At 35.8% G+C, this 17,929-nt stretch overlaps 1 protein-coding gene across 2 annotated transcripts; it reads left to right on the top strand.

The window, feature by feature from the left end:
- Positions 1-10,959: 10,959 nt before the first annotated feature.
- Positions 10,960-14,249, top strand: LOC148914803 (P-loop containing nucleoside triphosphate hydrolases superfamily protein). 2 transcript variants are annotated; one of them, XM_089042122.1, is made up of 7 exons: positions 10,960-11,334; positions 11,424-11,501; positions 11,579-11,720; positions 11,849-11,919; positions 12,202-12,298; positions 12,881-13,098; positions 13,789-14,249. In XM_089042122.1, exons 1-7 carry the CDS (start codon positions 11,053-11,055, stop codon positions 14,038-14,040), a joined length of 1,140 nt encoding a protein of 379 aa, XP_088898248.1. In that variant the 5' UTR covers positions 10,960-11,052; the 3' UTR covers positions 14,041-14,249. The 2 variants fall into 2 exon arrangements, with proteins under 2 accessions (XP_088898248.1, XP_088898249.1); XM_089042123.1 differs by lacking the exon at positions 11,579-11,720 and having other exon boundaries at positions 10,961-11,334; positions 11,854-11,919.
- The last annotated feature ends 3,680 nt before the right edge of the window (positions 14,250-17,929 follow it).

The following is a 17,929-nucleotide window of genomic DNA, read 5'->3' as shown; positions in this document are numbered from 1 at the left end:
AGTAACTCTCTGGTCCTCCTGGCTGATGTGAAAAAAGGGGACAACTTCCGTACCTTTGATATTACACATGCGGTGTTTTGGGTTCAATTATATGGCATTCCACCACTGGATATGACCGTGGTGGTAGCGCGCAAGATCGAAGGCATCATAGGGCGGGTTCTGGATGTGGATCCGTTGGAGGGGTCTGACCACATTGGTGGATTTGTGAGGGTCCGCATTCGATTTGATGTAACGCAGCCATTGATGCGTGGGGCATTCGTGGAGTTCCCGGAGGAAGGTAATATGTTAAGATGCAAACAATTTCAGAGAGAAATATAGAACTGAACATCCTTTAATTTCATTGATTGTTCTAATTACAGAGTTAACAATCAAGCTTCTTCTCTAACTAAAACTAACAGTTGTAACCCTCTTTAACAATTATAACAAGAATTCTATCAACCTCTAACAGCCTTATTGATATGAATAATAATATCTTTTAACTATGACAGGTAAAAATTTGATGCATACTGCTTCTGATTCTGGGAGTCAGGGTGGAGATGAGGGAAATATGCCAAAGGAGTGAAGCTTCTTCTGATGTTAATGGCAAAACCGGGTTGGTGGAGTTGGAGAATACGGCTGCATCTCCTTCTAAAACTACGTCAGAAATGATTAGTTTAGGGGAGAGGATCAAGAAGGGGGAAGAGGGTGTTTGATGAGTTAGGATGGGAATTGATTCCGGGAGATAGAGTCACTGGCTTCACTTCCAATTAGGGGTGGGCACGGTCCGGTTCTCACCTCAAATTGGAACCGAAACCGATATTATTTAACAGGTCGGTTTGGTTCGGTTTAAGCAAAAAAAATTTAAAACCTAACCGGTTGGATCCTGATCGGTTCCGGTTTTGAACCGGATTATTAATTATTAATTATTAATTTTAAAAAATTATTATTATTATTTATTTTTTTAAATAAAATTTATAATAAATAAGTTATTTTTTTGACTTAAAAATTAACAAATGATCCAATTCATACAATGAGAAATTTGTTGAAGTTGAACTTGGAAAAATATTAATTACAAAATTTAAAATATAGCATTGGATTTGAAAATTTTGTAATAAAATAAAATAAAAACCTACAACTAGTCTGGTTTGGTCCGGTCCGATTTGATGAGGTGTAAAATCGAAATCAGAACCGATTGGAACTGGTTTGGTCTGCAGTTCGGTTTGGTTGGTTGACTTTTTGGTCAACGGTTTTTTCTAATTTTTTTCTCGGTCCGGTTCGATATTCCAGATTTCGGTTCCCCTACTTCCAATCTTGAAGTTCAATTGGGATGGTGGCAGCTCGGGAAACGGTGGCTTTGGCTGTGCAATCAGGCTGCACATGCCGTTGTGTATTTATGTTGCAAGTAATTTAGGTTCTTTTTGTTGGGAATCGTTGCAGATGCGGGTTTGGCTTTTTGATATTCTTACTGGTGATGTAAATTCGATTCAGTTTATAAGTTTTCTTTTGTTTGGCAAAACGAAACCTCTATTTCATTAATTAATCCCAACTAGTTTAATATTTAGGGGGTTTCACTAAAACACCCAAAATGGGGGCTAAAATTATAAAAAAACCTAACACCAAAAACACTTTATAAACACACCCAAAACCCATCATTACACACACTCAAAACCCATTTATAAACACACCTAAAAAATATACAATTGTTGATTTTGGGGTTGATTTTGGGTGTGTTTCTATGTTTAAATAGTGTTTGGATTTTTTTATAAATACATGTCTAGGATCGAGTTTATTTATAAATTTGTATAATATTTAACCAGGCCACGCCCGTCCCTTGTTTTTTAGCTTTGGATGGTTTGCCTGGTTGGTTTGTTTTGAACTTCTCTTTCCTGTCACTGTTAGTCATGTTGGTTTATATAAGCGGGTTAATTTTTTGACCTTGGGTTTGTATTTCCTTTTGAATGGAATTAAGATTTGTTCCCCAGCGCCCCCGTCGCAAACACTAATAAAATAGCAATACAGATGTTATTATTATTTTAAATTGAGATTTCATGGTCTTGTCCCTCGAAATCCTAGTTCACATCCACCCAATTAACCAACATAAAACGTGCTCTTTAACAAGATCCAAGATACACAATTTTGATGGTGGGTTAGTGGTGATGACAGCTAGGCAACCAGGTACGGCGGCCCCGAAATGACAATGTTGGCTCAACATCCTTAACGGAGAAGTGATGGTGGGCTTGGTGGCCATGTTCTGCCACGTCTTGGTATTACTAAGTTGTTATGTAACTTGATGCCTCTAGTATTAAGGCTGAACCCACAAATAATGGTTTATCATACCCGTGTAAGCTAATGGGGCAAGAACGTATGTACCAGTAGCTTTGCATACCAAAAATCATAATCTTCTTGGTAAAGATATCAGCTCCATGTGAACAATCTTTTCCGGTACATAGTATTTAGTGCGAGCATGAAACACAGGGGTGAAGGCCAAAGGTATGCAGCTTATATTATTAGGTTGATGCGTGGACATGAAAGGAACACATGAAACTAAAGGTAGAATTTTCCACATGATCTACATTTGTCAAAAGAAATTAAAATAGTAAAGATTTAAGAGTCTTCTTTAAGATTGCCGATGCCCTTAGCTCTATATTCTAAATGGGGTGAATATCTTGATGAGTTGTGTGTATCAGCTCTTTAGCGGGAGCTCTTCTATTTACACGCATCACTTAAGGAGTCTTGCCCAACATGAAACTCCTTGAAGTATCTTTAATGCAATAGAATAAGGTCACCTAATCCTAATCCCTTTGCAATCCGATAATGATTAGAAGACCAACTTCATGTGAGTTTAGTGTTAAAGTGAGTCTCCTAATTAATCAAGGAAATTTATTTCCTTGATTAATTAAGGGATTTACTTTCCCATTTTATTTAGTAGACAAATCTATTTCCTTGTAAAGCATCATGTACATTTCTATATATACCTCCTTATGGAGAAGAATAAAATTCAACCCAAAGTATTCAAACCATATTCATATTTTAGCATTTAGGATAGTAAACTATCTTTCATTTTCTAGTGCCACTTTCGCGAGCCACCTTCAAGTAATCCTGAAAATACATCTTTGTTAATACACAAACCAGCCAAAAATAATAAAAACAATGCTTGAAAGTATGGAATATAAAATGTATACACATATTATATTAAATAAGAATGGCGATAACCATAAAAATTTTCGGATAAAATATGGAGTTATGTTCTTAGTAAAACACATCAATTTTATGTGAAGTTTAAAATCTTAGAAAATTATAATTCTTACATTATAATATGCACAAATAATATCTAAATATATGTGCACATTTTTTGAAATGTAATGATTAATTATAAAGGTTAAACGACCATCAACTAAAGAGAATTGTGGAGATGAGAAACAAGTGAGGGAGAAAGAGAGTGAGAAGGCACATCAGCTGCTCTCACTACTACTTGGATTAGGAGTCATCTCAACAGTAATACCGTAAAGATTCTCAAATGATTGTCCTCATTGTATTTTCTTTGAAGTGTTTCTCTTTAAAAGCTAATATATATATATATATATATATATATATATATATACAAAAAGCTTCAGTTGAGGGATTCCTCAAATAAACTTATTTGAGAGACACCCTTGTAGAGCCCACTCCCTATTGTATTTCACTAATCCAAACAGTCTATTTTGTAGATATATATTCACTCAAAGATCATCTCTACAAAAAATCACTTGAATCCCATATCATTTGACCACTCAATTGAATTATTGAAATTTTAGTACTTTCTTCAGGCATTGTGCTCATTGATTTTGTAAGACACAATTGGATGTCAAAACAATTTCTGATTTGTCTAATTTTTTGCAAGGATGATCTATGAATGTAGACTTAAAAAAATAGATGGTTTAGATTGTTAAAAAAAAATCATAGGGAACCCTAAAAGGCGTCCCTCAATAGAAGGGATTATATATATATATATATATAAAGTTTTTGTTGTCAGTGAAAGCACTGCAGTCTTCTTACAGGCATAATTTGGGCTCGTTTCTCCATTCATAAAATTCTGGAACAATATGGAACTTCAAGCTCTTCGTCTTATCTTTGCAATCATATATAGCCCATCTCAAGGAAAAATCAGAAAGACTTTCAAATATCATATTTGACACAATAATGCAAATGCTTCTGAATTTCATCTTAAGCTATCATATGCTGCATTTAATTATTTTGATGGACTTTCTTCTTTGTTTCTCTAAAGGCAATTGACTCCCCTAGCTTGTATTGACATCTAATCCCAAGTGGAGCTGCTAACTTGGACTTCTAGGTGTCATAACATGATGACATGGCAATGGTTATATGGCAATTTTGGAAGAATTTGTGAATGAACATCTGGTACCAAAACTTCCATAACTTCCTCTAGAAGACTCGGAGTCATGAACCGTAAAGTGATCCAGAAACTAGACTTCCAAATCTTGCCAATGGTGGATGGCTCATTAGCTGGTTCTTCCTGAACATGTACTGTCCAATCCGTGAATTTGACTGATTTGCAGACACAATTTTTAGCTATCTTGACTCCAAAATACATTAAATGAGTCCTAAAGCTAAATACACTGAAACCAAGATAAAAGAGGGTTAAAAAAGCAAAGTTTCATTCAAAATCGATAGCAAAAGATAAATTAGGATAGTACAAATTGATATGTAATTATGCATTGATCACCTAATACCCGCGTAATCAAAGTCCACATATACAACCATACATTGACCAATATCATTATCCCATTGAAACAATAAGTCAACATCCACATCACTCACAATATACCTTTCATAGCCTGTCAATGTCCTTTTCAGGATTATACATATATCTACTCACAATACTAACATCTTGTGAAATATCAGACCTAGTACACACCATAGTACATAAACTACTAACAACACTCACATATGGAATTTGAGCCATATAACAACTCTCCTCATCATTGCTAGGAGACATAGAAGCTAGCTTGAAATTAGAGGCAAAAGGGTTACTAACCAGTTTTGAATTGTCATTCATCCTAAAGCAATGTAGTACCTTCTTCAAATATTGCTTCTGACAGAGACTAATCTTTCCATTTGCTCTATCTCTTTCAATTTCCGTGCCTAGTATCTTCCGAGCTTCTCCTAAATCCTTTATCTCTAATTCATTACTCAATTGAGTCTTCAATTTTTCAATCTCCACTTTGCTCTTACATGCTATAAGCATATCAAAAATATATAAGAGGAAGTAGATGAAGGTTCCTTCTTGTGTCCTGCAAAAATAAACATGACGGTCACATTGACTGCTTGTATACATCTACGTACCCAATCATAAACCGATCAAATTGCTCATACCATTGTCTTTAAAGACTACTTCAAACCATACATTACTTTCGCAATTTCCGAACCCAATTTTCATTTCCAGCAGGACCAAAACCTTATGATTGAGATATCTCTTCCTCCAAATCAGCATGTAAAAATGTCGTCTTAACATCAAGTTGAGCCAACTCAATGTTAAATTGCACCACCAAAGCTAACAAAGTATGAATAGAAGAACGCTTTACAATATGAGAGAATTCCTCGTTGTGATCAGTGTCTTTCCTTTGAGTATGGCCTTTAGCTACTAACTTGCTTTGAATCTTACATTGCCTTTTCCCAAAGATTCCATCTTCTTGGCATAAACCCATTTGCACTCAAAGTGAGGTACACATCTCTCAATATGACACCTCACTGAGATTCGAATCGAGTCACAAACTTAGATTTACAATCTAAAAGTTCTTATATATAGTACTTATAATGACCACGCATGTGGTAATGGTGTAAACTTTGGATAAAAATACAATCAATATTATCTAAATTATATTTCTTAATCAGGTATACTAATATTTCTTCAAATTTAAAATGCATAAATGAATCATACGCAATGGTTTGAACTTAAATGGATTCATATTGCTTGTAATTTTTAACTTTTAGCAATATGATTCTACAGTTATATATATATATATATATCGCTACGATTCTACGATTATATGCTATATGTTATGTGTTATTGCATTTTTCATGCACCATACATTAAATTTTTTATTATTTTATTGAAGAAATAACTTAATAAAAAGGTTATTAGCCCTCGAATTCTAGATAGGGTCCCCCCGTTTATCGGATGGGGTGAGGATGGTAAGAGAATTGCTATTCGTAGTCGCTTAAAAGTGAAATATCACATGGACTAAAAGGTGACTACAAGAACCAAATTTCTTGGTATTAATCACTTCTTGCCAGGGTATAAAAAAAGCGGCAATGAGGTTTAATCTAGTGGAAAAGGGTCTTGACTTGCACACCAGTTGTCTCAAGTTCGAATCCCCATGACACCTTAATAGTGTGTGTGTGTGTGTGTGTGTGTGTGAAACTCTCTTCCTGATGCAGCACAAAAGCGTAAACTAGAGGAAAATCTATGTTTTCAACTAGGAAGTGTACCTTGAATCCACAAGGAGAGAAAAACACACTCTCAAACAGAGGTGTTTAGTTTATATTGAAGTTGAAAATTGGAATATTCGATTAAAAGTACAAGCCACCTTTAATATAGCTATAGATGATGCACGATCCATATGCAAGTGCACACATGAACTAGAGTATTCATGAATAGTTATTAATGAAATGCATGAATCTAACATTAAACATGTATTTAATTTATTTATTAAGTAAATGAACCTAGAGTAACTATTCATTGAACTTTGCTTTTTTCTTATGGCAGCTACAAACGGGCTGGGTTGCCATAAAGGGCAGATGGATGAAATTGTCCCATTTGTCTGAGTTTGAAAATCAAGCCCCAAAAATGCTTCGAAATGGCAGTAGAGCCTTATGAAGTATCTTGGTTATCTTCACCAACTAAAACAACAACAACTTACAGATGATTTCTTAATGCTTACAGATAAATTTTCTAGCTTGGCATGAGAAGCTTATGGCATGAGAGCAAAATTGTCATGAGTTTAAGTGTCAGAGACTCTGTCAAGTGTCAGAACAGCTTGCCAAGAGGGAAAACTAAGGGAAAAGGATGAGCTGAACACGAAATTGCTGGGTTTTGGGAGTAAGAGAGGAAACTTGCTCTCTGATGTGGTTGATGCTTGTTGGGTAGAAGAGGCCCCCTTTTATAGTCGCTAGAAGCCATCATTTTCCAAGAAACCCTAATGGTTTCTATCCAATTTGGCCAAGTCTTTCCTTTCCTTTCTCCCCTCATCTCTTCAATCATCCTATTTTGGTGGAATCAGGGATTTTTGGGAGCTCAAGTCCTTTTTTCCCATGGCTGTTTCAAACTCCTATTTTCAACCATCTCCTTACTTTCCTTTCTTCCTTTTTTTATGGCCAGGTTTGATGAGGGAAAGAGAATGGGTATACATGCTGGTTCGGAGGGCAGCTCCTTGCGTGCCAATTTCTCTTGGTCTCTTGGATGTTTTGCTTGAAAACTTGTTCCTTTCTTCCCAGCAACCCACGTGGTCTTCCAAACTCCTTTGTGGCTTTATCTTTCAGCCAAAAGATGGAGTCTTTGCTGCTTGCTACTTCTAATTGTATGGGTCTTCTAGGATAGGAAGTCAACCTACCAAACAAATGGGCCACTTTCATCAAATATTGGGCTATAGTGGTTCATTTTAGTGGACCATTTTGATTGTTTTTTTTTGGTTTGGTTATTTTCCTTTTTGTGCTCACCCATATATTTGGGCCTAAGAAATGGGCTTGGTTTCGAGGCTCCCAAGCAACTCGGAACCTCCATTTCTCGACCTATCAATGGGCCTCATGACAACTTATTACCATCCATAGCACATCCTACTCAAGCAAGCCTCGGGCATCTTGAGTTGCTTGGGCCCACTTAAGCTTGTAGCGTGGCATGTTGCTTATTTGCTTGGCGTGGCATGTGTGCAAAGCGTATATGACGAACTTTCGTGTGCCCAAATCGGGTTTCTTCTTAATAAGGTATTGCATTGGGCCGAGAATTTATTTGGGCTGAACCGTGAATTTTTTGGGCCTCAACACATGCACTATACATTAAGATTTTTATTATTTTATTGAAGAAATAACTTTATAAAAAGTTATTAGTCCTTGAATTCTAGATAGGGTCCTCGTTTATCGAATAAGGTGAGGATTGTAAGAGAATTGCTATTCACAATCACTCAAAGTGTAATACGGGAGCAAACAATCATAAGCCAGTAGTAAAATACTATGCGGACCAAAAGGCGACTACATGAACCAAACTGCCCTTGGTTAAAGATGGGAGAAGATGTGATGCATCTTATCGCGCATTGATTGTGAACACTACATGACTAGTATTGGTTGCTTCCTCTACTAGGGTATTAAGAAGTGTGGTCAACAGGGTTTACCCCAGTGAAAAAAGGCCTTGACTTGTAGACTAACGGTCTCAAGTTCGAATCCCCATGGCACCTTAATAGTGAGTGAGAGAGAGAGAAACCCTACATCCCATTGTAGTTTAGACTATCGCTTGTACTACAAAAAAACAAAAACAAGAAAAGCGTGGGCTTCGCTTGAGGCGAAGGTCTCTTGTCAAACAAAACTCATGAGGAAGCCAATCCATCATGAGCCGAAAATGCCTATATGACCTTAGGTTAGGCTAGCGAAGGCGTGAAGCTCTAAGCCCAGCATGACTTTCCTTAGGCTACATGCCTCTAAAAGATTAGCCCAAATTTTTGGGATTTCCTTAATAACTACAACAGCAATAATTAAGGAGATCGCACTCACTTACTTTGGGTATGTATCTCACACATCCCTAGTCAAACGACTAATTGACTTGATGGGCACATTAACGGATCATCACATCCACAATCATCTTTTAATTCGTAACTCCGCACAACGATAAACCAGCCTTCAAAAAGCTGAATATAAACCTGCCCCTCTTTTTGGAGAAGATAATTGTTCCTTGAGCTAAGAAACTCTATTTTTCTCCTTATAAAGTCAAACTCGCTTAGGCCTATGCTCTTTGGCTCCCACCACACCGGTATCCTAAAACCTAACAGTCATCTTCGTTCTTAGTTTTAGGGACCAAAGATCTTTTCAAAAAACGCATGAATTGATTCCCCACAAGTGACTATATCAACAAAGTCAATTAACACATAGGGTTCAACATTTCAAGAAAAGCTCAAAGTTTTTGCTATAGCTTTCAAATTCAAGGAATGCCTACTTTCTCTTCTTGTCTTCCCTATCTGACCTTGTCTATTTAGTTTGTGTCACATGTACTCCACCTACACATAAATTTATATATTTAGTGCTAGTTTGGGAGTGATTATAGAGAGATCAATAATCACTTTTATGGAGAATCACTTATTAAAATAATTACTTTAAATGGTTTTAAGTAATTTTATGAAGAAGCACATGAAATGTGTTTCTCCCCAAAATCACTTAAAATCACTAAAAGTGAACTTTTTGGAGAAGCGCATAGGATGTACTTCTTCTCAAAAGTGATTCTGGCCTATCACTCCCAAACGAGCCCTTAATGTGTTAAAAGAAATCTTTATTATCTTTATTTTTTTTAAATCAAACAGTGATATTCAATAAAAACTCTTTATTATTTCAACATACAAAATATTAATACTTCTTTTAATAAGAAAATATTAGTACTTGACATTAAAAAAAAAAAGTCACAAATGAACAACTTATCACATACAATAAGCTAAAAAAATAATTAAACATAATTGAAGTACCTTGACTAACTGAGTATAAAATGACTTTGATAGTGTGTGTAGGAAATTCACCAGTATTTTTTTTTTTTTAAAAAAAGGCAAAGAGTCACTTTTGGTCCCTGCAGTTTATCACTTTTACCGCTAAAATCCCTGTAGTTTCAATTTGATCAATTTTTTCTCTGTAGTTTGAATTCCAAGTCATTCAAGGATAATCCTCAATTTCTGTGAAATTGAGAGGGGTATTTTGGTCCAATCTTACAACCTCTCCCCAACCACCTGATCTCATCCCTCCTCCCCTCTCGACCCAACATTATGCTCCCTTCCCTCCACATCCACCTTTTCACTCACTTTTATCAAACTCCAAACCTAATCCCATGCATTGCCCAAAACCTCTCCTCATGAACCCAAATTTCCGAAAACAAAAGCAAGAGTTTAAGACTAAAAGTCACACAATTGTTTATTCAAGATTGGAGGTAATGGACTTTGAGACTTGAAAGCATAAGAAAAGCAACATAGGGGCTGATAGGGTGGCTGTGATGGTGGGAGGGCTGCAAGGTTGGCCAAATGCCTCTCTTAATTTGGCATAAATTTAGAACTGTCCTTGAATTGCTTGAAATTTAGACTCCAGAGAGTTTAATGGTAAAAGAGATGAACTATATGGACAAAAAATGACTTTTAGCCTAAAATAATAATAATAAGAGAAATTTAAAATGACACCCAAACTCGGGAGAGTTTTTATCAAAAATAGCAAAAACTAACCCATCACTTTCATAAATGTCAATTTTTTTTTAAAACTTTTAAAAATAGCCAAAAATTCACTTAAATAGACTCAAATGCCCTATAAGTTGGGGGATTTACTGTAGTTTACCCTAAAGAAAAAACAAAAGTTGTCTACTTTCAATTTGCTATGGTTGTTGGGTGCTATCTTCTTCAATTGACACTTGAAAGCGCATGTGGAGAACATGGCTCTTTGGCATCATCGAATCATATGCTTAGAAATGAAATCAAATTTTCTTGAATTACTGGATGTATAATTTTTATTTCATGTCCAAAAAAAAAAAAAAAAAAAAAGAGTACGAATCAACATAGCTTATTTGCTCCAATTTCTACAAGAAAATAATTGCTCAAATAAATAAATTATAAATATTGCCATTGCACCATACAAAGAGGAAACACTTATTTCTGAGGATATTTAAGTCTGTTTAGGTGAGTTTTTGACTATTTTTAAACGTTTTTATAAAAATTGACATTTATGATGGTGGGGTAAAATTTGGCTATTTTTATGAAAACTCAATTCGGGAGAGGAAACCTTTTGGAAACCAGGCTTAAACCCTAAGCCTCCCTGAGTTCAGGGCTTGTTGCAGCAGAGTGAGAAATGGGGTTAGGGTTAAAGAAATTGGTGAAGAAGGGGATGATGGGGTTGGGAGAAATGGGGTTCAACGCCGGAGGTGGAGCCATAAATTGGTTCCCTGGCCACATGGCTGCAGCCACGCGCGCAATCCGCGACCGGCTCAAGCTCGCCGACTTCGTCATTGAGGTCCGTGACGCTCGCATTCCATTGTCCTCCGCCAACCAAGACCTTCAGCCCCAGCTCCGCTCCAAACGTTCCCTAATTGCCCTCAACAAGAAGGACCTCGCCAACCCCAATATCATGCAAGTAATGTTGAGATAATTTATTGTTTTTTGTAGTTGTATTTATCATTTTCTTTGTTGAAGTTGAAGTTTTTATTGGTTTAATTGTTGTAGAAATGGACCCGGTACTTCGAATCGTCCAATCAAGATTGCCTTCCCATGAATGCACACAGCAAGAGCTCTGTTTCAAAGGTATTTGTTTTTGCCTTCCAATTTGATATTTCTTATTTTGGGTTCAAAACCCTGAAATGTGCACTGGTTTATCAAAGCTTCTCGAGCTGGTGGAGTATAAACTGAAGGAAGCCATTTCGAGGGAACCTACTCTGCTTGTTATGGTGGTTGGCGTTCCTAATGTTGGGAAATCAGCTCTAATCAATAATATTCATCGGATTGCGTCTTCTCGCTTTCCCGGTTAGTTCTTCATGTTGGAGGATGTTGTTGTGAATCCTATATTGGTGGAAATGTGTTTCAATTATTAATATCCATGGAGTTCAGGCAATACACATTGAGGAATGACAGTGTTTGAGTTTCTTTCATAGTGCAGGGTAAGATGAAGCGAGCTACAGTGGGCCCATTACCTGGTGTTACTCAAGACATTGCTGGATTCAAGGTTAAGTCATTTTTCTTATTGATTTTTTTTTTCCTATTCATTATATGCTGAACTGAAAATACAGACTAGCGGTGAATAAGATACTTTAAAAAAAAAAAGGCTTTTTGACCCTTCTCATCTTGAAAACGAAAAATTAATCTATCTAGTTCTTAGTGTTTGTTTCTTTTGTCTTCTAATACTTCTTTTATAGTTCTCTATTCCTCTGTTTCCTTCATCTCGCCAATTTGATGATGGAAAATCGTCTTCCTTTTTCCCTAACTTTTTTGAATTGCTTATGTGCAGATTGCTCATCAGCCTAGCATATATGTTCTTGACACTCCAGGTGTGTTGGTTCCAAGTATCCCGGACATAGAGACAGGATTAAAGCTAGCTCTTGCAGGTTTGTCCTTTCTCAGATAAATTCTCTGGAATTTCTTATTACTGTGGCATTTGAAAGGTGTTTTGAATTTTTTAGGCTTACATTTGTTGGAATGGCATGACTTAGAAAGTTTCTCTAGGAATTGTAGTCCTTTATATGTATGCAACTTTATTACATGCTGTTTCAACTTTGTTGGCTTGGTAATCACCTTAATATCTCTCTTTTGAAAATTGTCTGTTTCAACTTTGTTGGCAATTTCCTTTATTCTCTGTTCAGATTCCTTATAGGCTTGGTTGTACACTTGTCATTGTATTAATCGAATTCGTACTTTAATAGCTTAATGGCTTTTAGCTGTTGGCTTCAATGGAGAACGGTCCAGTATTTAGGAAATTTAAGGATAGGGTCAGACCGCCTCTCTGTGTAGTTTAAGATCCATGTTTAATGAATTCTGATTAGCTTACTATCAAATTTTGGCATTCCAACTTCCATTTGAAAAAAGAAAATTTGTCACGTACATCTTAAATAGGGATGAATCATTAAACTTGGTGGAAATGTTTGTTACTTTTGTCAGTGTACTGCATCTCACTGAACCTCATCGTGCAGGATCTATTAAGGATTCGGTTGTAGGGGAGGATCGAATTGCTCAATACTTGCTTGCAGTTTTAAATACACGAGGGACACCTTTTCACTGGAAGAACTCAAATAATAGGAGAATGGAAGGGATTCAATATGAAGCAGAGGAAAAAGTTGACTACAGTCTTAAAAATCTTCGACCTAGTAGGAGGAAGCTGCCAACTAAGTCTCATGTGCTGTACGTTGAGGTAATGGAAATTACCATATGCGTGTTTGTATTTTTCTTTATGCACCACAATGCTTGATTATACTCCAACTTTTACTGCTGATTATTTCAAACCTCTGATGCTTACTCACTCTCAACGGTAACAGGAGAAGTTAATATGATTTCTGAAAATAATAATGAGTTTTTGTTTTTTTCTTTTTCCTTTTAACAATTTCACTAAGACTATGCTTTGACTTGGAGAAAGCTTATTTTAGATTACAGCAAATAATGAGTAACCCATCATTGATCTTCCAAAGGGAAAGTGAAGATTAGATTTTATGTACTAAAGATATTTGACAGTCATTGAGAAATAAATTGTTGGTTGAAGTAAACGGTTTGCTAACAACGATATGATAAGATCCAATTTCACTACTTATCTTTGTGATAATTAGCAAAGAGATTTCTTTTAAATTTGTAATTTTAGGTTCTGTATCTGGAGCATGTATTTAAGTCTTGAGAATATGTTTTAATTTATTTGTTCACTAACCACTACTACTCTCACAGTAGCCATTTTAATTTTCCGTCCACATGTGTAATCTGTGACTTTGCAATTAACTTTTAGTTCTTTGATACTTTGAAGTGCAGCTTAGATAAGTATCCTTGGTGACTTGGCCATTATTTGTTATGTTTGTATGCTTTTTAAAATACTAGTATTGTTCACGTTGCTTTTCAGGATCTTGTAACTGAAGTGCAGCGTGCTCTGTATTCGACTCTGTCAGAATTCAATGGCAACATGGAAGACGAGAGTGACTTGGAGGTACTTATAGAACAGCAGTTTGAAGCACTGCAGAAGGCACTAAAGATACCCAATAAGGGGTCTGAAGCTCGCTTGATGGTATCAAAGAAATTCCTTACCTTATTTAGGACGGGTAAGTTAGGCCCTTTCATCCTTGATGATGTCCCAGAAGCTAATCCGCTTTCATAAAACGTCTTACTTTTCCATGAAGACACTCTTTAATTTTAACTTTTGTTTCTTTAACGTTTCGATCGATAGACTTGTATATGTGCGGTCCCCTTGTATCATATTGACTCACCTGTATCAGTGATCTCAATTTTATTTCTGTTGTATTGAGAAAACTTGGTTCATATTTGATAAGAGTTATCAAAGTATCCAAATTTGGTTTGGATGGTTCATATTTGTGTCCATTCTTGTGTTTGTATCAAGGTCTAAAATATCGATGATATTGGAAATATCGGTAGTCCAAAAACACAGAAATTTTGACGGAAATATCGGGATATTATTGATATCGATAAAAATTGAATAAAAACCACGGAAGCTGTAAGAAAAACTTGGAAATTTTTATTGAAACTCTGGAGGATGTTTATTTAGTCAATTATCTATTAGTTTATCACAAAAAATTAGAAGGAAATGCATTGCATGATGGATTTAACTTATTTAAGTTGATTATATAGTGCGTTGGCAAACACTATGAGTGTAGAAAATATGTAGTAATTAATGAAAAAAGATTAAACACACCATAATAATTTATATATAAGATTTACTACAATATTTTACACTGTATACATTGCATGATAAGATATATGAGTGACTTAGTACCACATAGAGTTCCTATGAGGTTCAGATTTTTCACTATCTTCATCATCTCTGTGTAGAGTAAGTGTATTGTGAAGAGTGGTCATCAAATGATGAATCTCCAAAATTGTTTTGCATGTAATTATTAACATGCCACCTAAAGGAAATGTCAAAGATTCATTCTCATGTGAAAAATTTGATTCTTGCAAAAAGAATTCAAAACAAAACAATATGAATATAAATATTTTAGCATATTATCACAAAAACATAAGTGATATAGTGGTTAAGGTGTTGGAGGAGTAAAATAGGAGTGGTTCAAATCCCCTTTGTGTTTTTTTCTCCCTTTTTTTTCCTTTTTTTTTTTCCTTTTTTTTTTTTTTGGAAATTATCGACATCGATATTTTCCGATATTATCGTCGATATTGTCGATATTTATACGATATGTATATGAATATGTTCTGAAATATCCGTGATTCAAAAAAACCGAAATATCCTTGATATTTCATACTATGGTTTGTATGCAATCTGAAGTTTGAAAAATGTAGGTACAATGAATCGATATGCAATCGAAGCTAAATCAAATAGCACTTATGAACGCTAACTCTGTTATTTATTTATTTATTAAATTGGTAAGATGGATCCCATTAACCCCATATCAAATCTTTTGGTTAGGTTATTGATATAGTGAACTAAACTTCAAGGAAACAACTTTGTACTGTTGGGACGTGGCATGTGAAGATCTTGCTGGTTTCATTCTCAATCCATGGATATTTTCGACCAAAAAAGAAAATCCATAAGGATATTTAGGTAGGAAAGTAGAGACTGGACTTGAAAATGAAAATTGTCATAACTTCTTGTTGGTTTGGGCTTGGGCTTGGGCTTGGACAATGAAGATATTCGTAGAGGAATAAGAGCAAGACAAGGGTAGGCGGTAGAGAAAATCTTGAAATAAAAATATTATACTAATTTTAGGAAATTATTATTTGCGGTCTAAAAAAATTGGGTGCATTTTTGCTCACCACCCTAGGTGTACCCTCACCACCTCTCTCAAAAGTTGACACATGTCTATGGGTTTTTATTTATTTGATGACATTATTATGAGAGAGAAACAATACTTTAATAAGATTTTTCATGATTTACCCTTATTCTAACCTAGCAAACTTTCCACTTTTCTAAATTAATTAGCCATTGGCTTTATGTCCCGTGCTTTAATACGAATTCAACATGATCACAGAGAGGTAAAAGTTGTTAACATCTATTGGGGTATTTTTCCGTCGGAAGGCTCATCTGGGCTTATTGATTCTTGGACCACCATAAAGTGATGAATCAAGCCTTCGTTGCCCCTTTTTCTGAGTTAGCGAGAACTGGGCCCAAAGTATCTCAAGAGAGAAGCACGTCCCAGGGGAGTACTTTGTTCTTCTTCAAGCGGCTGTGTGTTTTGTGCTGATGTTTCTGGTAACTTGACGAAGAGTTGTAGATGGTGCAATAATGTTGCATAGGCTTGGCATGAGAGTTAGCTTTGGTGAATCAAGATACTACTGAAATGGGTACTTAGGTGACGATGGGTAAATTTTACGACACTTAGACAAAACGTAACAATCTTTACACACTTTAGACCTTGACCAAAAACACTTATGACTAGTCAACTGCTATTCATGAACGGCCACAATCAAGAATACACACAGAGCATGTCACAATGTACCTGCAACCCTAGAAGATTACTAGTGACAATCTAGGCACTCAGAAGGATCCATCAATCTAGGCATTCTCTGTGCTAGCAACAACTACGGTGAAACTGTGTGAAATCATCATAATCAAGTAAACACCAAAAGCAGATAATGATGACTAGTCAACTACAAGGACACAAACCCAGAATTCATACGATTACTAGTCAACCACCAAGAACACAAACCCAGAAAAATTACAGAGATGCAATCAGAAATTGTTCACCCAGAAACCCCCATTGGGAAAACTGGGGGTCATCAACCGACCAGGCAATCTACTAAGTAGAAAAAGATTTTTACAAAGGAACACAAGCAAGCTCAAGAAAAAGATAGATCTATTTAGGAAGATGAGCTATACCTCCTTTGTGCAATCTTCTTCTCCAACTTAGCAAAGCTTGAAGCTCAGTTCTTCATGGCAATGGCAGCTTCTTCTCCAGCTCAGTCATCCCATGGCACTAGCTTGCAAGCTCTAACTCAGACAGAAACCAAAATTTGGATTCAAAGGAGAATGACCAATTTCTTCAAGAAACCATACTCTTGAAGAAATCAATCTTGAATATGACCTAGATATATATGAGAGAGTGTTTGATCTAGCAAGATGAGGTTTTTATATTTCAAATACAGTTTTCAAAAAGAAACATTTTGGAAAACGCAAAGATGAAAAATATGAAGGTTATACTTGAGGAAGAAGAGAAAGTTTACAGAGAAACTTTCCAAACTTGCCTACAAAAGTGATGGCTGCCAAATCAGGAATCCTTTGGCCTTTACACCCAAAAATTCTCTAGGTCCGAATCAACACATGGCAGCAGAGAGAGAAAGGAGAATAAGACAAAATAGTTGGTTATCGAACTGGAAATCCTACAGAGCAAGGATGAGTAGTCATACGAGAAATAGATGACTAGTCATCATTTTATGAAATCAATTTAATGCAATGTGATGCAATGCACAATTTACATTTGTCAATTTGCTTGAATCTCCATTGGATAGTTGTTAGTTAAGAACACGTAGAGAATCTATTCTTAATATAAACTTGAGCTTGATAAAACAATACAAATCCTATTACAAAAGTGTCAAGTGAAGCCAAAAGAAAAACTGAAAATGCATACATTAACAATTTGCCCCTTTTTGGCTTTCCTTGATAACACACTCTCTAAATACACTCAACCTAAAACCAAACCTAAGGAGATGATGAAATGAAGTACTTGCAAAATGACAACCAAACTCCCAGGCACAAGACAAGCGTATTATATCACAGAAATTTGAAGCAATATGCAATATATGCAATATGGGGTTGAGAGTGTTCTCCCCCTTGTTGATAAGGAAAGAGCAAAAAGGAAAATATAGAGAAACAGTAATCAAGTGAATTAAACACAAGTCACATAATCAAATTTGAACAATATGCACATGACACAGTTTGATTACAAAGCAAAACAGCGTTTGTTCAAAACAATACAAGACAACTCCCCCTATCAAGTTGCACAGACTACCCAAGCAAAAAGATCCCCACAATGTGATTACAAAAATATACCACCCAACCTGTCCAAAAATACTTCCCC

Source organism: Prunus mume, linkage group LG8 (assembly GCF_029339155.1).
Source record: "Prunus mume cultivar Tortuosa linkage group LG8, ASM2933915v1, whole genome shotgun sequence".
Classification (NCBI taxonomy): domain Eukaryota; kingdom Viridiplantae; phylum Streptophyta; class Magnoliopsida; order Rosales; family Rosaceae; genus Prunus; species Prunus mume.
This window is presented reverse-complemented; position numbering and strand designations above follow the sequence as displayed.

Bases quoted from the DNA above. Each gene is read 5' to 3' on its own strand.
- LOC148914803 (XM_089042122.1), top strand. From the start codon at position 11,053: ATGGGGTTAGGGTTAAAGAAATTGGTGAAGAAGGGGATGATGGGGTTG. The intron at 11,335-11,423 runs GTAATGTTGAGA...TAATTGTTGTAG, and splicing joins CCAACCCCAATATCATGCAA to AAATGGACCCGGTACTTCGA. The intron at 13,099-13,788 runs GTAATGGAAATT...GTTGCTTTTCAG, and splicing joins CTCATGTGCTGTACGTTGAG to GATCTTGTAACTGAAGTGCA.